General features: G+C 47.2%; 1 protein-coding gene across 3 annotated transcripts in view; it reads right to left on the bottom strand.

Annotated features, from left to right (window-relative positions):
• Window positions 1-23,078, bottom strand: part of RALGAPA2 (Ral GTPase activating protein catalytic subunit alpha 2) — a 324,975-nt gene extending 301,897 nt beyond the window's left edge. For all 3 annotated transcript variants that reach the window (XM_069768931.1, XM_069768929.1, XM_069768930.1), the window contains exon 1: window positions 22,702-23,078. In XM_069768931.1, coding sequence (XP_069625032.1) covers window positions 22,702-22,807 — 106 coding nt within the window. In that variant the 5' untranslated portion in view covers window positions 22,808-23,078. The remainder of the gene's footprint in view (window positions 1-22,701) is intronic.
• Between the last annotated feature and the right edge of the window lie 348 nt (window positions 23,079-23,426).

The raw sequence follows: 23,426 nt of genomic DNA, 5'->3' as shown, positions 1-23,426 counted from the left end.
GTTACAATATTAACATAGGAACTTGTATTTGGCCTTTTGTTATTTAATAAATTGCTCATGTAAAAATGGCTGTCATACGGAAGAAAAAAAAAATTGCACATACGGATGTATGACACAGAAAGACATATATATCACATACAAATAATGCGGATGAAACATTGCTTATTTCTGGATGAAAATTGGACAATCCCGCATGCATTGATACGGACAGCACAACTAGAACAACCATGTGCTGTTTTTTCCATGTAGTCTTTGACCTGCAATGGTAAGCCTGATCCTCAACACAGCATCCCATTTTTTTTTTCTTTGGGGGGGGGGGGGGGGAAAGGGATCTGCTAATGGTGGGAGTAAAAAAAAAAAAGGACATATGAAAAGCCACTCCGACTGTGATGAGGCCATAAGCCATCAGTTAAAATAATGGAAAGCAATGTACAGAAAAACCTGACGAGTGCGAGCCCTAGTGAAGTGCACGCGCATAGCGCCCATAACAATACAGTGTGGTTATACATTTTCTTCCCCGGTCTTTAGGCAGGAACTCAGAGGTCAGAAAAACAAGGTCAGACTAAGGCTTCTTTCACACTAGCGTCGGAATCTCCCCGTCGCAATGCGTCGGGGAGAGATTCCGACGCTAGCGTTTAACGCTTTGCACAATGGGTGCAGCGGATGCCTTTTTCCGGCGCATCCGCTGCCCCATTGTAAGGTGCGGGGAGGTGGGGGCGGAGTTCCGGCCGCGCATGCGCGGTCGGAAAAAGCGGTCCGTCGGGAGAAAAAAACGTTACATATAGGGTTTTTTTTCCCCGACGGTCCGCCAAAGCACGACGCATCCGTCGCAAGACGGATGCGAAGTGTGCAAATCCGTCGCAAATGCGTCGCCAATAGAAGTCTATGGGGAAAAAACGCATCCTGCAAGCACTTTTGCAGGATGCTTTTTTTCTGCAAAACGACGCATTGTGATGGATTTACAAAAAACGCTAGTGTGAAAGTACCCCAAGATGACCAGACCCAACCAAGGGTGTCCTGACCCCAACTCAGCAACCTCAGGAGGTCAAGTCAGGAGACCCAGCCCTCACAGTCTGAATTCATACAAGTCTGAATGTGGCCTTACCCATGGCTGATCGGCTCCCTCACGTAATTTTCAGATACACAGTGTATTGTACAGGATCCTGAACAAACTCTTGTCCTATACATAGGTAGGGATTAGTGATGAGCGAACGTGCTCGCCCGAGTATCACTGTGCTCGGCGAGCACCAAGCATTTCCAGGATTATTCGGCGGGAGCTCGGGTCTCCTCCTTTTAATTTTGGCGCTTTTTAGAGTGTCAATGAACATACAGGGATTGTCTGCCATGCACTGTAATGCCGCAGCCATCTTTGTTGTGGTCGTGCAGTGATTGGCTGGCCGCACAGCGTCATCAGGTCTATAAGAGACCTGGCGCCGCCCTGCTGGCCGCATTCCGCTCCGGACTCAGCTAGTGCAGGGAGAGCTGCTGCTGAGATAGGGTCAGAATCCACAATTTTAGTGGTCCCAAAAAAGTCAAGGCCACATTTTGATCAGTCTGTTATCTCCATCAGACGCCCAGTTTATCTGTGGTCTCCAAATACTTGCTTTTCAGGCATAGATTCCTTTTTTCTTTTGTCTGTCTGCTATCCTTGTTCTATACAGTAATTTGTAGTTAAAAATGTTTAAAAAAAAAATCCAGGCCACATATTGAAACAGTCTATTATCTCGGTCAGACGCCCAGTCTATCTGTGGTGTCCAAATACTTGCTTTTCAGGCATAGATTCCATTTTTTTCTGTCTGCTACCCTTGTTCTATACAATAATTTGTGGTTTAAAAAAATTTACAAAAATCCAGGCCACATATTGAACATTGTGGTTTCTCTGTCAGACGCCTCCGCTATCTGTGGTTTAAAAAATGTTGCATTTGAGTGCTCCTTTGAACTGGTTTTGGTGTGTCTTACCCTATTTATTAATAAAATTTGTTAGAAACAAAGTAAAAAAAATTACCAACATTCCCCTGAATTAAAAGCTGTTTTTTCAGCACACTGATCACATATAAAAGTGTTCTCAAAATTAATGCTTTTGGATTGAACTTTTAAAATATTTTAATAGTCCATTTAAAATGGGCAAGGCAAGGGGCAAGGAACGGGGAAGTGGCAGTGATGCTAATGGTGCATGCAGAGGAGGAGGCCGTGGCCAAGCTGAAAGTGGGCCACAACAAAGCCCCATATCTTCTCGCTCGACCTTCCTGTCCCAGTTTCTAGGGGACCGCAGCACATCACTATTGAAGCCAGAGCAGTGTGAAACGGTTGTTGGTTGGATAGCAGATAATGCTTTCAGTCACTTGGCCGCCACCACCACCACGTCTTCCACATGGTCAAGTCTGAGTAGCCGTGAATCTGGACCGCATATTACTCACCCTCATCCTCATTCCTCCCACCATGCCGAGTGCCCTGAGACAACTGATCCCACACTTGGACACTCTGAAGAGCTGTTCAGTTTTCCATTTCAAGATTCTGAACTCTCAGCCGGTCAACTTGAAGTGGGGACAGATGAGATCTCATGTAGAGCTGCCCAAAGCTTTGAACAGCCCCGGTCACACGAAGGCGATGGATGAAAAGTGTCAGAAGAGGTGGACGATGATGAGACACAATTGCCAGAAAGTCAGGAGGAGGAGCAAGGTGCGGATGTGGAAGACTAGATGGTGGATGACATAGGAACTGACCCAACCTGGCAGGAGGACAAGCAGAGCGAGGACCGCAGCACACATGGGGAAGGAGGCATACCACCCCAACAGGCAGGAAGAAGCAGTGTGGTTGCCGCAGACAGAAGGCGTGCATCCGTTCCCCATAACACGAACATGACGGAAGTTGCCATTCCAACTGTTAGATCTTCCCGAGTCTGGTTATTTTTTAAAGACTGACGATAGCCCCAAACAGGTCATTTGCAGCAACTGCCATGCCCGCATCAGCAGGAGTAGTAAAACTACCAGCCTGACCACCACCAGCATGATCAGGCACATGGCAGCAAAGCACCTGACTTTGCGAGCCGAACCCCATGCTCCAGGAACACTGTCTGCAGGTAACACCACTGCTCCTTCCACTGTTTTGCGTCCAAGCCAATCCCCAGTCCACGGTGCATGCGAAGATGCCTCGTGCCCTGCACCTGTTGTTGCCCACAGTCAACTATCACCATCATCAAGCCAGTCCACGTCCTTGTCCCAGTGCAGCCTTCAGTTATCTATACCCCAGTCATTGAAATGCAAGCGGAAATACGCAGCCAACGCCCCACAGGCCACAGTACTAAATTCTCACATTTCTCGTCTGCTTGTGCTCGAAATGTTGCCTTTTAGGCTCGTTGAGATGGAAGCTTTCCGCAACCTGATGGCGGCGGCCGTCCCAAGGTACTTTGTCCCCAGTAGCCATTATTTCTCACGGTGTGCTGTACCGGCATTACACCAGCATGTGTCCCACAACATTACCTGTGCATGAGCAATGAGCACATCAGTCAGAAGCTGGAAGCATTGCCTCAGCCAAGGAGCAACAGGCTGTGCTGAAGCTAATCTGCTTTGGTGACAAACCGCACAATGCTGAAGAGTTGTGGACAGCGCTGAAAGAGTAGTCAGATTTCTGGCCGACACCGCTGAACCTACAACCAGGCATGGTCGTGTGTGACAATGGCCAGAACCTGGTGGCGACTCTGAGGCAAGGTGAACTCATACACGTACCTTGCCTGGCCCATGTGCTTAACCTCGTCGTTCAACGTTTCTCAAAAGATAACCGGAGCTGCAGGATCTGATAGTGAAAGTACGCTGCCTGTCTGCCCATTTTAGACAGTCAGCTACAGCTTCAGCCACCCTTGCCGTGCTTCAGCAGTGTTTGCAGCTTCCGGCAATGGTGTGTGATGTCACCACGCATTGGAACTCTACACTGCATATGTTGGAAAGGATTTGTGAGCAGAAGAGGGCAGTTTACCAACATCAACAAGGCCGTCGATATTCAGTTCAGACTGCACACATAAGACCTCAGGAGTGGACATGGATGTCAGACATATGTACCATCCTCCAAAACCTTGAGGACTGAACCAAGAGGGTGAGCGGCGATGACGCCATAATTAGCATCACCATCCCGCTTCTTTGCATTCTGAAAACCTCTCTGCTCACAATTAAAGAGGATGCATAGCAGGCGTAGCACGAGGACATGGAGCAAGGAACCATACAGGGTGATTACACACAGCCCAGCCTCATGTCGTCCCAACGTGGACTGGTAGAGGAAGAGGAGGAGGAAGAACAGGAGCTACTATCATGCGCTATAGACGGTACTACAAGCACCGCTGTCATACAGTCTGTTCAGCATGGATGGCCTAAGGACAGAGAGGAGGAGGAGGAGGAGGACGACGACAGCATGGTCAGTCGTCCTGTTGGTGAGGACATGGAAGTCTTTCCTGTTAGCAGTCTGGTACGCATGGCTGACTTTATGTTGCGCTGCGTTTCCCATGACTCTCGCATTATTAAAATTTTCGGTGACACGCATTACTGTTGGTGACACTTCTAGACCCACGTTACAAGGAGAACTTTCAATCTCTTCTTCCAGAGGCAGACAGCTGTACTAAAATGTTGCAGTACCAGAGGGCCCTTGTAGCGGAGTTACTAAAAAAATTCCCATCTGACAACGCTGGCAGCAGACGTCAGAGTCGGTTGTACAACCAAGGAGTACAGGTGAGAGAGACAAGTACAATCCAGCACAGGCAGGGGAACAATGGCAAAGTTCTGGGACAGTTTTCTCAGACCCTCCCCTCGCGCCGGCACAGAGGCAAGGAGTGCTGTCACAAGAAGTGCAATGTTTGGGAAGATGGTGAGGGAGAACCTTGCTAATCGTACAAACGTCCTCTGTGCCTTTTAATTATGGGTATCCAAGCTGAACGCATGGCATGAACTGGCTCTCTACGCCTTGGAGGTCCAGGCTCTCTACGCCTTGGAGGTCCTGGCCTGCTCTGCTGCTAGCGTTCAATCAGAGCGGGTTTTTAGTTCCGCTGGGGGAATTTTAACTGATAAGCGCATCCGCCTGTCAACTGAAAATGCTGGAAGGCTGACTCTTATAAAACATGAACAAGGGCTGGATTGTGCAAGACTTCTGTACACCACCGAATGAAAACAGCGAAACATAACCTCAAATACATTGTATTTTTTGTGGAGATGTATTCTTACGCACCTCTTCACGACCACTCATGGGTATACTCTTCCCAATTTGGTCTGTTTGGTGTTATCATCCTTCTTATCCTCATCCTTATCATCCACAACCACTATAACACCAGGGTGAACGTATTCCGTGATGCAAAAGTCACTCAATTTTTGTGCAAGGGTGTTTTTATGATGTTCGTTACTAATTTGAAACAAAAAAAATTTTTACTCCCCCAGGGGGAAATGTTTGTCAGCCCATACACTTAGTGTAAGGGCATTACAAGCCTAGGAGACCCTCTCCATTAAATTGGGCCTATTTTTTAATGAGGTCTTCCTCCACGTCTCATCATCCACCGCCACTAGATCACCGGGGTTGAACGTGTTCTATGCTGCTACAGCCAGTCTATTTTTTGACAAGGGTGTCTATGATCCCCATAAAAAAAAAATAAAAAAAATGTACCCCCATGGGCAAATGTTTGTCAGCCCACACACTTAGTGTATGGGCATTACGAGTCTAGGAGACCCCCTCCTTTGTAATGGGACAGTTTTTTTAATGAGGCCCTCCTCCATGTTTCTTCTAATGGGGATTGGGGTGCGTGCAAATTTGGGTCAAGGCGGCCCTTGCATTCAATGAATAAGGGAACAGTATGGCAGGACCAACTGAAGAATGTTAAGCGGGTATTCTGGTGGCCATCCAGTACCTGGGTTCAATGGCTTATTGGGGTGCATATGACTTGGTAGCAGGGCAGGCCTTGCAGTCAACACATACGATAACAGTATGGAGTACAAAATGAATATGAAGTGAGTTTTCCTGTGGCCATCCAGTACCTGGGTTCAAAGGATTCTTGGGGTGCATATAACTTTGGGGCAGGGCTGGCCTTGCATTCAACGCAACATTTTTTCAGGAGGCCCTCCTGTACGTCTCTTGAAAGGGCTATTGGAGTGTGTCATAATTTTTTGCAGCCCAGCCACTCACTGCATAGGCAATAACAGCATAGGAGACCCACTGTTTAATAATGGCCCTTTAAGAATATTAATGCCGCCTGATGCCCCTCTAAAAATAGGCTGTGAATTTAAGAGTCCCTCCTTCATAAATGAAACAAGATGGGTCTGCTTATGTGTCACACACCACATGGCCAGCTAGGGGTGTTAAATGTTACAATGACATTTCCCAGTGAATGCATTTGTAGTGGTTGAAAGCAATGTTGAAGTTGAAAAACGCTTCAAAAACGCTGCATCTGAACTAAGCCTAAGTGGTGGATGAACATTTTGGTCTGGGGTTAATAATTTTGCCTTTTATATAAGTCATTACCCTGGAAAGGATGTACAGTACCTTAACATATTTCACAGTAAAATCCATTTTGGTTTCGTTATTGTGTGCACCTGTAAAAATGGTGTGAAACTCTGACAACATTGCTTACAGCTGTGACCTAGGAGTCAGGAATGCTTCCAGGGGCGATCCCCATGATGTCCCTGTGTCATTTGAGCAGGTTTCCATCATTTTCGGATGTTTTTAGACCTTAAAAGGACCCCCGGGGGGACCACGGTAAAAATACTCGGGTCTCCTATAGACTTACATTGGGCTCGTTGTTCTGGCCGAGTACCCAAGTATTCCAATATGCTCGACCCGAGCATTTTAGTGCTCGCCCATCACTAGTAGGGATACACAGCTTTCAGCCATTATTTCTGACTGCTAAATATAAGGGTTCACCAAAACACAAAATTGAAGCATGGAATCACATCAAAAAGAAGTAAAATAGAAATACACTTTATTTTACATTTGTCCAGACTCAATAGATAACCAATGAGTAGAAAAACCAGTGAGGAAGCCGAGGGCGAAACGCACGTTGGGGCGCGTGTGTATGCACTTGGACAGGAACATGGGTAAGATGACCTGATGGGAACACTGTTCTGTGTACTTGTAGAGGCTCTTCAGATGTTTTTTGATTGACCGGAGACTAGGTTGATAATACTGGTATATACTTGACAACCACGATGTTTATTTATGCACTGGCACTTTAGTTTTCTACTCACTGGTTATCTATTGAGCCTGGACCCTAAAGGCCCCTTCACATTAAGCGACGCTGCAGCGATACCGACAACGATCCGGATCGCTGCAGCGTCGCTGTTTGGTCGCTGGAGAGCTGTCACACAGACAGCCCTCCAGCGACCAACGATCCTGAAGTCCCCGGGTAACCAGGGTAAACATCGGGTTACTAAGCGCAGGGCCGCGCTTAGTAACCCGATGTTTACCCTGGTTACCAGCGTAAAAGTTAAAAAAAAAAAAAAACACTACATACTTACCTTCTGCTGTCTGTCCCCGGCGCTCTGCTTCTCTGCACTCCTCCTGTACTGGCTGTGAGCACAGCGGCCGGAAAGCAGAGCGGTGACGTCACCGCTCTGCTTTCCGGCTGACCGACGCTCACAGCCAGTGCAGGAGGAGTGCAGAGCACAGCGCCGGTGACAGACAGCGGTAGGTAAGTATGTAGTGTTTTTGTTTTTTTACTTTTACGCTGGTAACCAGGGTAAACATCGGGTTACTAAGCGCGGCCCTGCGCTTAGTTACCCGATGTTTACCCTGGTTACCAGTGAAGACATCGCTGGATCGGTGTCACACACGCCGATCCAGCGATGTCCACGGGAGATCCAGCGACGAAATAAAGTTCTGGACTTTGTTCAGCGACCAACGATCTCCCAGCAGGGGCCTGATCGTTGGTCGCTGTCACACATAACGATTTTATTAACGATATCGTTGCTACGTCACAAAAAGCAACGATATCGTTAACGATATCGTTATGTGTGAAGGTACCTTAAGGTGCTGCACATTTTAGTGGGTGCACCTTTGCTCCTGATTCAATCTGCTCTGGTTGTGTTATATGTACTTTTGACTGTAATATAAATTTGCACAGTTGCTGTGTATTTTTTACAAATGAAAAATAAAGTGTATTTCTATTTTACTTCTTTTTGATGCGATTCCATGCTTCAATTTTGTGTTTTGATGATTAGCAAGAAGCATCACATATTATTACTTATAGTAGTTCTATGAAGTGGTCTTATTAACTACTAGTATGATATTGGTTCCTGAGATTCTGTATCTAAATATATGAGTTGCCTCACATGTATTAGTTTTCGGCTTTCTTCCTTTCCTTGGCACCAAACATGGTCTCAAGTTACAATACCCTCACTTGACAATGGTCCTCTTAGGAGCATTGATATTATATGAGAAAGCTTTGTGTTTTTAGGAGAGAATGCCATGCCCGGGGCTGCTCGGGTCTGATTCTGCTTATCACAGTGTTTGCACCTCATCTCTCCTTACATCTCAGTCTCTCGCTGCCATAATGAGTTATGACAGTGCAATCTCAAGACTGACGAAGAATGGAGACAGCCGCCTTCAGATCATGTCATACTGTAACAATCGCTGGGCGAGGACGTCTCCGATTGTAGAGTTATACACTCGCATGAATGCGGAGAACAATGTGTGACCCTCAAACGCTATTAATCTCCATGTCTGCACTAGGTGCACCCTTATAGACATTAACGGGAACCTGTCAGAAGAACCGCTATGGGTTTTTTCAAAAAAGAGGTGGGGTTTTAGAGAAAATATAAAAAAAGGAAATCTGCCAGTAGGATCAACCCTCAAGCAGGTTATGGGCATGAAGGTCACAAAAAGCAGAATAAAATGATACTTTGACATCTGCGATCCAATGTCTTATTCCAGATAAATACAAGAATTTATTAATATGTAAATGAGCAGTAAGATCTAAGGGCCGGTCACTGATCTCCTGAGAATCTGCCTCCAGAGATTATTATAGATGACAGGGAAGAGTTACCAGTGTGAGACATGTAATGACCGACAGCCTGCACTCCTGATCTACATGTCTCACACTGGTAACTCCTCCTATCATCTATAATAATCTCTGGAGGCAGATTCTCATGTAGATCAGTGACCAGTCCATAGATCTTACCAATTCATTTACATGTAAGAAAAATGTGGATTTCTCTGGAATAAGAGATCGGATCACAGACATCAAGGTGTCAGTTTATTCAACTCTATATGACCTGGATTCCCATAGGAGGGTTGATCCTACTGACAGATTCCCATTATATGCTTAGCAATAAAAAAAAAAAAAACAATTTGACAATTTTTTTCTAATTTGCTTTTATTTTCTGCTTGTATGATTATTAATTCTACTTTCTTGTCACTAGTATGGGAGCAGCCATCCTGCTCGAGTGGCTATTAACTGCATCTAGAGAGATCAGAAATAGACAGGCTCTGACCCAGTGACTTCTACAGAAGAGCTTTCTAGGCATGCTCTGTGATCTGTGCTGAGGTCATTGCGCAACAAGGAGGAGGAGGAGAGCTGTGATGATCACTTATAATGAATGATGGACCCTGTGTTATCTATTGCATATAGAGGTAATTTCATTACTATCACAGGTAGGATACCGGCAGGTAATTACAGATCCGTACAGAACAGAGAGAGCATACAGTAACAGTAAAAGGAAACCCATCACCAGCTTCATGCTGCAGAAACTACAGGCAGCATGGATCAGAGCCTGAATGCAGACTTGCAGCAGCCAAGTTATGTTCCGCTCTAATTTTTCCCTGCACTGATCTAGTTTATTTGCTTTGGGAGAGACCTGACAATCACCTGGAGCAGTATTGATAAAAAGAAACTGTAATGGGCGTCATTGTCTGCGGTTTTGGTAGCCGGATGTCACAACTATATTTTCTTTGGAATGCGGGAGCATTTAAAGTTAAAATATACTGAGTGGTCAGCTGAGTGGCCAGACTGATAAGAGATTTCAAAATAGATATTAAAAAAAATAAGAAGAAGAAGTTTAAATTATGTTTAGGTTACATTTGCTGTATTTTTAAACAAATTTTCTATTTATTTCATATTCCCAAAATCAATATATTATGTAAAAAAGGAGAACATATGGTAGATCTATCTATAGCTATCTTTCTATACATGAATATGTCTACATATAGCTACCAAATATTTTTCTTTTTACATAATTTGTCCCCCAAGAGATCAAGAAAATCTCTGGAGAACATTCTTTTATTGTTACACAATGACCAAAACGCAACCTTTATTGAAACTTTTCCCATAATCATACATATCACTGATCAGCTCCTGCTGGCACATCAGGCACTATGATCAAATTCACAGGTTCCCTTTAAGGGCTTATTCAGACGTTAGCGCAACACAGTCCAAGCACAGACCTCAATGCTGGACTGGGTGTGGGTCTCCGAACCAGAGCATAACGCTTCATAGAAATGCATCAGGCTGTCACACTCCGGTCAGAAGACCTGTACCAGTCCACGCGCTGTGCTCCATGCTCGGACCGTGTTACACAGATGTCTGAATAAAGCCTAAGGTTAAAGGAATAGATTTACATAAAGGGAAGAGACAGCCAGATCCCAGGAACGGAGGTAAAAATGGCATCTATGACCAGGGACAGGACCTCTAGATGTGCTAAGCAGCGAGGAGGTACATACATGTGACCAGCGCTGTCCCAATAACTTTCCGTGGTAATGTCTCCGAGTGTAAGGGCATCAGGATGTGCAGGAGAGAAGTCATCTGGAGAGACATTTTCTTATTACTTATTCATTAGCACAGTGGGTTCAGACAATGGACCGGCACATTACTGAGAACGTGATGTGTCCGTCTACCAGCCACGTAGAGAGCTGGGGAAGTATTTTAAGACTTTATTGATTAACCTTGAATAACCTGCCATTTGCTAAAAATAATCCAATAAATAATGGAAAATACAACCAAGTATAAACCAGCTCATTACACCCTACAATCCTGGGCCTAAAATGAGAGATGCGCCAACACAAGATAACACGAGTCTAACCGAATAGCACACGCAAAATGTATTACTGGGGCTAAAACCAATTCCCTCGAGTCATTTATTGCCATGGGCTTCTGGATTTTGCATTTGGGTAGGTCTACACCATATAGGTCAAACTGTGTCCCACTAGGTGAGTATATTAAGGCCGCAACACAAGGCGGGTTCCCCCGACTACATTTGGCCCACAACATCGGGCATTGCACCTTAACTACCGTATATTGGTATTCTGTATGTCGATAGTGTATAATGGCTCATTATGGTACCCATTATACTGCACGGAGCACCGCGCGGGGGGCCCCCATCACACTGCACGGAGCACCAAGTGGGACCCATTATACTGCATGGAGCTCTATGTGCGGTCATTTACACTGTATAGAGCAATACTTAGGGCCATTAATACTGGATGAAGCACTACGTGGGGCCATTATACTGTATGGAAGGCAATGCAGGACCCCATTATACTGTATGGAGGACTATGTGGGGCCCTTTACACTGTATGTAACACTTTTGTGGGCATTATACTGTATGGAGGACTGTGTGGGGATTATAGTTGGAGAATCATACTGGTTATAGTTGGAGAGTCATACTGTGATGGGGTCACAATTCTTTGTCAGGGGAGGTTTGAAAGAGGGGTCATCATACTGTGCGTGTGGAGGAATTCACTGTGGGGTATCACACTGTGTTTGGGGACACTTTCATTTGCATCTAACTATCATCCGTATTATTCAAAGTTATTTATCATTTGTTATTACAAATTTAAATCAGGCCATTGGTCCATATGCTTTTTACTGTTCTTAAATAATAAAATATTGGAATACTACAATTTTATACAAGATCGATTAATTAAAATGTACTTTATTCATGGGACAACCCCTTTAAGTTTGTTTTCATATGAAAAAGTTATTCTCAGTGGACACAACTAAAGGGGTGTCATAAAAATAACCCATCTATATTTTCTTAAAGGCTTTAAATTTTGTACTTTAACACAATAACGCAACAAATAATAGCAACCGTTCGAATTAAACAAATGATGCAATAAGTATAATGAATGACAATGTTCACGGAAATTACTTCAATAAGAAGCACTTCAAGACCGGAGTATATTAATGTCAATAACACTTCTGACTCTAGATCTATATTCTGAATAGCTTTAAAAAAAAAAGTACAATAAATAATCAAGAATGATATACCCATAGACTCAATACAAACAACCTCATACAGAACATCCAATCATAAGGTCCATATGGCCATGTACCCCCTTCCCCCGATTTGTCATTAAAGGGGACCTGTCACCAGGTTATCCACATATACAGTGCGGCCTGCACCCGTTAGCCCTCTGTTACAGCATTGCATTTAGAGGATCAATATTTAAAGGGGTTGTTTGGTGTTAAACTACAAGTCTGCAGTCACTCTATACTTGTGAACCCTCGCATCGCATGTATTGTGAACTGTGAACATTTTCCGGTGACGGGAATAGCGGTCATGTGACATGCATTCTCGCCCATTCGGCCTCCTAAGAGACTGCAGGGACTCTGTGCATTTCTAGCACTGCTACAGCTTCGTTTTAGCAACTGGCAGGTGTCTGATTCCTGTAATTCCGGTTTATTGGTTTAAAGTGACGGTGGGGCTGGGAAAGTCATCAGTCTTTGATTAAACAACCGCTTTATTGTTGGACACGATAACCGAGGCATTATCACAAACCTTTGTAAGAAAGCAGGAGGTAAAGTCCTGGATGGCAGATATGTGTTATTGAGATGGTTTGTATTGTGACTGAATTTTGAGTCTGGGATTTAGGAGCGACCAAAAGAGCCTGGGTGGGAAAGGTCGCTCCCATATGCCAGTCCAGGTCTCACTGGCCTAGAAAAAAAAAATATGCACCTTGTCTAGCTCAGGTAGTAGGAGTGTACTTGGGCTGGGGAAAGATAGAGGTGGTGGACGCTCTGTACTGCAGCCTGAGAGGTTCCTGTAATACCATGTTGGTGAAACTGGTTGATCTTCTTTATTCCGTTTTGATATAAACACCCTCCATGTATCCAAGCTGCTACCAGAGAGCCGAAACCCCTACTAGATCATCTACCCACTAGAGTCTATGCGGCTTTTCATAAGACCTTTTTCTGGTGATAGGGGTGGATGAGAATTGATTTTCCCCGTCAAAAAAGGTCCTATTTGAGAATCAAACTCACCCATTCATGAGAATTGGTCCATGATAAAAGCGGCTAGCACACGGATGACAACTATGCGAATGTCGTCAGTGGGTAAAACAAACTTGGATTTTTTACATGCGAGAAAAAAGGATGATGTAGGATCCTGCACATCAATATAAAGCAGCCTGGTTTGTCTAGAAGGGAAAAAACCACGAACATCTGTATGAGGACTAATATGAAGTTGTACTGATGTTTTCTTAAGCCAACACCTGTACAGAGAGACAACAGGTGTGACCTGAACCCCACACTCTAGAACAGGGGTCAGGAACCTTTTTGGCTAAGAGAGCCGTAAACGCCACATATTTTGAAATATAATTCCGCGAGAGCCGTACAATATGTTTAAAGGGCCATTGACAGATCAATCGCTCCAATGTTCACTTAGTACAGCAAGGAATGCTCCTCCCTGCTGTATAAAGCCACAACTGGACTGAAACAATGGTAATTAGCAGTAAAAAATTAAATAAATAACTTACATTGTGAGCTTGCGATGCATGACATCAGTCCAGCAGTCTGGCTTCTTCTTTTTCCTGCGCATGACTGGAAGCTGGCATTCTTCCCACCTGATGTTGAGAGAATGCCAGCTTTGAGGCATTCGCAGAAGAAAGAAGCTGGAATGTTGGACATGTCACACAACGCATTGTCAGTTATGTCAATTGTCTATTTTATTATTGTATCCATCCTGCCCCATGTCTCCAATCATGCCCCATGTCTACATTCTGCCCATGCCTCCAGTCCTGCCCCCAGTGTGTCCAGCATATTACCCCCAGTGTGTCCAGCATATTACCCCCAGTGTGTCCAGCATATTACCCCCAGTGTGTCCAGCAATCTGCCCCAGTATGTCCAGCATATTACCCCCAGACAGTGTGTCCAGCAATCTGCCCCAGTGTGTCCAGCAATCTGGCCCAGTGTCTCCAGCATTGCCCCAGTGTCTCCAGCATTGCCCCAGTGTATCCAGCAATCTGCCCCAGTGTCTCCAGCAATCTGCCCCAGTGTCTCCAGCAATCTGCCCCAGTGTCTCCAGCAATCTGCCCCAGTGTCTCCAGCAATCTGCCCCCAGTGTCTCCAGCAATCTGCCCCCAGTGTCTCCAGCAATCTGCCCCCAGTGTCTCCAGCAATCTGCCCCCAGTGTCTCCAGCAATCTGCCCCCAGTGTCTCCAGCAATCTGCCCCCAGTGTGTCCTCCAATCTGCCCCACTGTCTCCAGCATTGCCCCCAGTGTGTCCTCCAATCTGCCTCACTGTCTCCAGCATTGCCCCCAGTGTGTCCTCCAATCTGCCCCAGTGTCTCCAGCATTGCCCTTAGTGTGTCCTCCAATCTGCCCCACTGTCTCCAGCAATCTGCCCCACTGTCTCCAGCAATCTGCCCCACTGTCTCCAGCAATCTGCCCCACTGTCTCCAGCAATCTGCCCCACTGTCTCCAGCAATCTGCCCCACTGTCTCCAGCAATCTGCCCCACTGTCTCCAGCAATCTGCCCCACTGTCTCCAGCAATCTGCCCCACTGTCTCCAGCAATCTGCCCCACTGTCTCCAGCAATCTGCCCCACTGTCTCCAGCAATCTGCCCCACTGTCTCCAGCAATCTGCCCCACTGTCTCCAGCAATCTGCCCCACTGTCTCCAGCATTGCCCCCAGTGTGTCCCCCAGCATTGCCCCCCAGTGTGTCCTCCAGCAATCTGCCCCACTGTCTCCAGCATTGCCCCCAGTGTGTCCTCCAATCTGCCCCAGTGTTTCCAGCTTTGCCCCCCAGTGTGTCCTCCAGTCTGCCCCACTGTCTCCAGCACTGCCCCCAGTGTGTCCTCCAATCTGCCCCAGTGTCTCCAGCATTGCCCCCCCCCCCAGTGTGTCCTCCAATCTGCCTCACTGTCTCCAGCAATCTGCCCCACTGTCTCCAGCAATCTGCCCCACTGTGTCCTCCAGCATTGCCCCCCCAGTGTGTCCTCCAATCTGCCTCACTGTCTCCATCATTGCCCCCAGTGTGTCCTCCAATCTGCCCCAGTGTTTCCAGCTTTGCCCCCCAGTGTGTCCTCCAATCTGCCCCACTGTCTCCAGCACTGCCCCCAGTGTGTCCTCCAATCTGCCCCAGTGTCTCCAGCATTGCCCCCCCCAGTGTGTCCTCCAATCTGCCTCACTGTCTCCAGCAATCTGCCCCACTGTCTCCAGCAATCTGCCCCACTGTCTCCAGCAATCTGCCCCACTGTGTCCTCCAGCATTGCCCCCCCAGTGTGTCCTCCAATCTGCCTCACTGTCTCCATCATTGCCCCCAGTGTGTCCTCCAATCTGCCCCAGTGTCTCCAGCATTGCCCCCCAGTGTGTCCTCGAGCATTGCCCCCCACTCCCCCAGTGTGTCCACCGATAACTGATCCAAAAAAAAAAAAAAAAAAACAAGCAGTCTCCTCACCTGTCCGCGCTCCAGGCGGCGAGCTCCCTGCAGCAGCGCACACTCGCCGGCGACTGACAATGACGTCAGACGCCGGCGACGTGTGCGCTGCGGCCGACATCAGCCGCCAGCCTCCAATTGGCTGGCGGCTGTTGTTGTTAACTATTGATGTGCGGGCGCGCGCCCGCACATCAATAGGAAACCGCCGCAGCGCTGCAAGGGGCCCGGTGAGCAGATGAGAAGGGGCCCGATGCGGCCCCCTCTCTCCGCCCACCGGGTCCGGGGGGCACATAAACGCCGGCGGCGGCGGCCGGCACGGGCCGGCATTCACAAATGATTATCAGAGGGTTAATCTGCGGTAGCCCAGGGCCCCCCCAGACCACTGGGCCCTGGGCTACCGCCCATATTGACCCTCTGATAATCCGCCCCTGGAAGTAAGTGACGGAAGTGTGCGGGAGCAGGAGGCGGACATAGTGCGGTGACCAGGGGCGTCTGACTTGCCGGCCCCGGGCCCCCTGTCTGCGAGCCAGATACGGCCATCAAAAGAGCCATATCTGGCTCGCGAGCCATAGGTTCCCGACCCCTGCTCTAGAATAACCACGTGTTTGCTTTCTGACTGTAGAATCCATTGTTCTGATGTACAGGCTGTGCCAACCAATACACAGCTTACACTGAGACTTGGGGCTCGGCATAGATAAAGGAGAGGGGAGATATCTACCATAGACGTAGCATGAAGTGAGTGAATGGGACTATAGTGCGATACCAAACACAGCAAATGGACAAGAAAGGAGATTTTTTTTTTTTTTTTTAAGAATTCTAGCATCATCTCTTAAGAAAAGGGTACCCCCATTAATTACATTTATCACTGCTCCAGAGGATGGGGGTCCGAGTCCCTTGCGTGAATGGTGCAGCAGTATATATAGATGACCACTGCTGAATATACTGTCTATGAGACTGGGGAACACCGCACGTGACAATCTCTGGGAGTCCCATAGACAGTAAATGGAGTGCTGGCTGCACATGCTCACAACTGCTCCACTCACACGTTGGGAGCCAAGTTATCAAGATCTTAGCAGACGAACCCTCAGCAGTTGTAAATATATTTCTATTCTGTGGATGAAGATATATGCCTACTACTAGCAAGATTTTAAAGAGCTACGTCTATGGGACAGACACTGGAGCCATCTTATAGAGATATCAGTGGGTATAATCTACAGGACACGTGTGCACATCATAATTAGTTTAAAAGCTGGTAATTCAATTGCCGGCTTTTGCTATCTCCTTCCCAAACCCGACATGATATGAGACATGGTTTACATACAGTAAACCATCTCATATCCCTTTTTTTTTTGCATATTCCACACTACTAATGTTAGTAGTGTGTATGTGCAAAATTTGGGCGCTGTTAATTTAAAGGGTTAAATCGCGGAAAAAATTGGCGTGGGCTCCCGCGCAATTTTCTCCGCCAGAATGGTAAAGCCAGTGACTGAGGGCAGATATTAATAGATATTAATAGCCTGGAGAGGGTCCATGGTTATTGCCCCCCCCCCGGGTAAAAACATCTGCCCCCAGCCAACCCAGAAGGTCAATGACCTGTAGTTACCTTCAGTTGCGGTGAGGCGCCCTCTGCTGGATGTCCTCATATGAACTCGATCGAGCATGGGAAAATATTCTGAAAAGTTCCCAGGCTCGAGTTCATATACGATTTTGATTTTTTGAGAACATGGATCCATTGTATGTCCGTATGTCGGTTTTGCAAGCCTGTGAAAAAGATTACATACGGAGGATGCCATGCGCAAAATACGCTGACACACCCTGCCTACGGATGAGATACGGACCACAATTTTGGGGACTTTTCTGCGTAAATTACGGGCCGTATTTTTATACGCTGAGTGTGACGCCGGCCTCACACTTAAATGTTTCAGTTCACCAAAGAAATATTAGACGAAGATAACACGTATACAAAATGCAATATTTAAATGAAGGTTACAATTATGGAAAAAATAAATCCAAACCTACATGGCCCTGTGTGAAAACATGATCTTGGTCCCACAGATTTAGAAATTGCTTTATAACCTTTTCCAGACTGATAGATCTAATTACTTTGTTTCTCCTTTGTTCCAGAATTTCTTTGAATCGCGGCATGATGTCTAGCTTTTGAGGAACTTTTGGTCTACTTCACTTTGTCAGGCACGTCCTATTTAAGTGATTTCTTGATTGAGAACAGGTGTGGCAGTAATCAGGCCTGCGTGTGGCTGGGGAATTTAAACTCAGCTTCCCAAAGATGTGATAAACCACAATTAATGTTTTACGGGGGTATATGGGGGTGGAAATCACTTTTTCACACAGGGCCTTGTAGGTTTGAATCTATTTTTCCCTTAAAGGGACACTGTCACCTGAATTTGGAGGGAACAATCTTCAGCCATGGAGGCGGGGTTTTGGGGTTTTTGATTCACCCTTTCCTTACCCGCTGGCAGCGTGCTGGCTGCAATATTGGATTGAAGTTCATGCTCTGTCCTCCATAGTACACGCCTGCACTAGGTGCAATCTTGCCTTGTGCAGGCATGTACTACGGAGGACAGAGAATGAACTTCAATCCAATATTGCAGCCAGCACGCTGCCAGCGGGTAAGGAAAGGGTGAATCAAAAACCCCAAAACCCCGCCTCCATGGCTGAAGATTGTTCCCTCCAAATTCAGGTGACAGTGTCCCTTTAATAATAAAGGCCTTCATTTATAAACTAAATTTTTTGTTTACCTGTGTTATATTTGTCTAATATTTACATTTGTTTGGTGATCTGAAACATTAAGTGTTACAAACACGCAAAAGAATAGGAAATCAGGAAGGGGGCAAACACTTTCACACAACTGTATATATGTTGGGCATCATACAGAATAGATTGTCTGTACGCAGTCACACAGTGCAATCTGCTGATCACTTTGGTTTGCAGATTGGTGGAGAACAGTCACTAGATTTGCATAACTGCATAAATAACTTCATAGAAGAACAAAAAGAGCATGGCAGATAGAATAAGGCTGGGAATGAAGGTAAGGCGAGCGCCTCCTTATATAATGTGATAAGGGGGTCCACTTCTTGTGACTTCTGCCCAGGGGGCATTGAGTTTTATTTACCGGAGTGATGGCCGCATTAGACCTTAGGCCGGCGTCACACTAGCGTATTGCATCCGATGCGAGAGCATATGCTAATGACCCTCGGCTCCTGCTCTGCTGTGAGCAGGAGCCGAGTGTCATGCGTCTGTGCTCCGAGCCTCTCGCAGAGAGCGGATCGGAGCACAGCTGCGCAGGAGGCGGAGAAACTAATTTCTCCATCTCCTCCATTGCCGGGGTCTGCGTTTAGCGCACACCACTCGGATGATATTCGAGTGATGTGCGTTGTCTCACTCATACCCATAGGCTTATATGGATGCGAGTGAGCCGAGAGTCAGCCGAGTGTCCGTGACAATCGCAGCATGCTGAGATTGTCTCGGACCGAGGGAAACTACTGACAAAAAAAAAAAAAAAAAAAAAAAATCGGCTGCTGGGAGCTGCCCCATAGTGTAACATTGGTCCGAGCGCAATGCAATTTTTTATCGCATTGCACTCGTCCGTTTAAGTTGCCAGTGTGACCCCGGCCTTATAGTTAAAAACTTCCCCAAACTAATTTCCATTAATGCACCGAAAAGCCAGTGGCGACTTTCAAGAAGCAGCTTCTTAGTAATGGACATGAGCAGAGCACTACATGATTTCTCAGCCTCAGTTTGTGGTAGTGATGGAAATAAGAAGCAACAATGCCATTGTTGTTTTTTTGCACTCTTGATGCATCTCGAGTGAATCTAGTATTGATAACTGATGACAAGCAGGCGACCCCCTGTAACCCTGGAATACACACAACCGGCACATACAGAGGATATAGATCACTATGGATCTATCTGAAGCCCATGGGGAAAAAAAACAAGTTAAAAGGGAACCTGTCACCAGGAATAACGCTGTTAACCTGCAGATAGGGGTTACTCTGCAGCTTACCAGCGTTATGATGCTGTCCGGTGCCTGCACGCAGCCAAATACAGCAGAGAGAAAATGATCCTTATTCTCCCGCCAGAATCCGGTCTCAGTCACCGCTCCGAGTACACAGACTGACTTTGTTTCAGGACACATTCTACCTTGATTTGATCTGTTGTCAGATCAGTTGAGAGGAACTCCGAAAAAGACAGATAAAAGAGTCATAAGCAGATTTTCAGTTCATTCATCTGCAACCAGCAATAGAGAGGCTACAGAAGGCAAACAGGGTAACATTTTAAATAAAACCACAAAAATAATTTTTACTCCAAAACACATCCATTTAAGGGGTTTGGATTTTTCAAATCATATACTTTATAATAATAAAAAATATATATGTGTGTCTTGAAAATTGGACAACCCCTAGAACAAATGCACACTGTAGCCTAAATGAGAGCTTTGGCGCCCTGCATTGTGGGAGGTGCAGTCCTATGCAATAACACTCATTACACAGCTCACATGATGTCACAGCCAGGACTGTTGAGTGTCAGCCAAACCTCGGACTCCTCAATATCCCTGACTGACTCCACAGCCCTGGTCACTACTGAGCATGTACATAAAGTGCAGCACAGATTCATCTCCTCTACAACTCCCCAGCACTGGTCACTACTGAGCATGTACATAAAGTGCAGCACAGATTCATCTCATCTACGACTCCACAGCACTGGTCACTACTGAGCATGTACATAAAGTGCAGCACAGATTCATCTCATCTACGACACCACAGCACTGGTCACTACTGAGCATGTACATAAAGTGCAGCACAGATTCATCTCCTCTACAACTCCCCAGCACTGGTCACTACTGAGCATGTACATAAAGTGCAGCACAGATTCATCTCATCTACGACTCCCCAGCACTGGTCACTACTGAGCATGTACATAAAGTGCAGCACAGATTCATCTCATCTACGACTCCCCAGCACTGGTCACTACTGACATGTACATAAAGTGCAGCACAGATTCATCTCCTCTACAACTCCCCAGCACTGGTCACTACTGAGCATGTACATAAAGTGCAGCACAGATTCATCTCATCTACTACTCCCCAGCACTGGTCACTACTGAGCATGTACATAAAGTGCAGCACAGATTCATCTCAGCTACGACTCCCCAGCACTGGTCACTACTGAGCATGTATATAAAGTGCAGCACAGATTCATCTCATCTACAACTCCCCAGCCCTGGTCACTACTGAGCATGTACATAAAGTGCAGCACAGATTTATCTCATCCACGACTCCCCAGCACTGGTCACTACTGAGCATGTACATAAAGTGCAGCACAGATTCATCTCATCCACGACTCCCCAGCACTGGTCACTACTGAGCATGTACATAAAGTGCAGCACAGATTCATCTCCACTAACAGACGAGATCCTTAGATCAGGAACAGTACAGACATTTATAGGACATTTAATAACTTTCCCAAATTATTATGGAAACATTGACATCACATCCTGCACAGTATCCAATGTATTATATATTGTCAGTCAGTCCATTTTATACCGACTCCACAGCCCAGTTACAACTGCACAGTTGGGGGACTGGATACATTTCTGCTGTAAGGATGAGGTAATGGGTGAGACAGACATTTACATTTTGTATGGGGCATTTTTGTGGCAGCCATTCATGTAAACAGCCACATAAGAAACGCAAGAGCCACTGCTGGCAGACTGAGCCCAACGCAGTGTGACCAGAGCCCTAGAGACGAGCAGAGAGCTCCAGTCTAGAGAAGCAATGTGCAGGCTGGGAGATAAGAGCAGCACGTCACATAGTGCTTCACCCTCTGCCGCAGCGATGTATTTGGACCAGCGTCCACACTTCAACATTTCATTCAGTTTTTACAGTTACCATTTGCTCAACCTCAAGGAAGTAACACGGCCTGAACATACAGATGTGACTGCAGGGTATACGGAGACGTAGGGTTTGATACACACTGTGGGGGGGGGGGGCAACATGGAGGTCTCTCAATCACATGACTCTCCATGGAGGACACCCAGGATGTACCACGGCTGGAGGACTGATCGCCAGGACCTCATTAATCACAGTGAAGGCTCAGATAGCAGCAGATCCACAGATTGCGGTCATCCTATTCCCGTCCTGCCCTTCGTGTTGTGGCAACAGAAGAGAAGTCTGCAGCCATCGTCGTGGCATCAGAAATGACGGAGCCCAATATTGGGACTGGTTTAGTAATGGAGGCCATAGCTGATGTATGGCTGCGATGGTCAGAGCAGGCCCAATCCCGGGCACACACCATCACATGTGGCACAGCCCACACCCCATAGTCTGCGCACAGCGTGTGACATGTACACAATACACTGGCTACAGATGTGACGAGCCATCAGCCCCCGCCTGTTACCCCCAGGATCAGTCACTAGGAATTCTAATCTAAAACTAATAGCACTTCAGATTAACCCTGTAACCTCCAGAACGTATGTCGCTTATCAGCGGCGTTAAGGGGTCTCATTCTTCAGGAGAGGGGTGCAGCTCCCACATCTGGCGGGCACTGATCTCCCATGGAATGTGCCTGAGAGATAGGACACTATGGTCAGATGGTGGCACAGGTGCCATTAGTCCTACATGGGTGTCCCATGCCGCCCCGGAGGGGGTACTCTGCTAGTAACAGCCATGTGTCTCCTCCAACCACTGATCACCAGTGAGGTGAAGAGTGACCGCAGCCTCCACACATGGGGAGACCTCTGTGCAGTCAGCCCCGGGGCCACAGGGAGGGCCGCTCAGGGCGCTGTCCGTACACGCTGCCCGCTGCTGGGGGACAGTAAGCGCCGTCAGTGGGTGGACAGTGGCAGCTCATCACTGGCAGGGGCAGACAGTCAGGGGGCAGCAGACGGGGGTGAGGTGCATTGTTTACTTCTCAACAAGTGGAACGTCGCTAAGGGGTTAAATCCATGACAACCAAGTGACACCACAGCACCTGTGCAGTGCACGGCCCGGCCGGCAGGGGGCACACCAGACACCACTGACTGTGCGATCAGCCCACGATAACAATGGCCACCGTGGCCGGGGACACTCACCCAGCACCGCCCGCAGGTGCTTCAGCCGGGTGGGAACGTCCTTCTTTGGGTCCAGAACTTTCTGTGTAGATTTCTTGAGGTCTCCATGACTTTTGCGGGAGAACATGCCGCTGTGTGTGAGGGAGCTGCCGATGTGCTCGGTGTAATCTATGGGGCGCTACACCAGCGGCCGCCGCATGTCCTGCGCCCCGGACTGCTCTGGAGGACGGACGCTGCCGCTGTGCTCGGGACGCTCGCCTCCTCCTGCCGCCGCGGCTCCCGGCTCTCTGCCTGCTCTTTCCTGTCTCCTTCCCGGGGTGTAAACACGGAACTGACCAGCGCCAACGTCAGACAGCGGAGGGAGGGCGCAGACAGCTGCCGAGTAGGAGACAGGACCTGCCGTGACGTCATCACCACGTGACCAGCACGTGTGTGTGGGCGGAGCCAGGCTGTGCTGCTACTGTAGGCGACCCGGAGGAGTAGATGACAAAAATGTACTGAGGACACATGACAAGGACTGGGCTTCACCGACACACGGCACTCTACATACATACAGCACTATACACACGGCACTGTTACAGGCTACACACAGCACTATACACACGGCACTATACATACAGCATTATACACACGGCACTGTTACATGCTTTGTAAGAAGGAACATAAACCAGCTCACCCGTGATTCAACAACCAAACCTCGGGAGCACGGACCCGCTGTGTCCAGGCGTACAAAATCCAAAAAAAAA

The sequence above is a fragment of the Ranitomeya imitator genome, chromosome 5, assembly GCF_032444005.1.
Source record: "Ranitomeya imitator isolate aRanImi1 chromosome 5, aRanImi1.pri, whole genome shotgun sequence".
Taxonomy (NCBI): Eukaryota; Metazoa; Chordata; class Amphibia; order Anura; family Dendrobatidae; genus Ranitomeya; species Ranitomeya imitator.
Note: the sequence above shows the minus strand (reverse complement) of the source record. Positions and strands in the feature narration are given on the sequence as shown.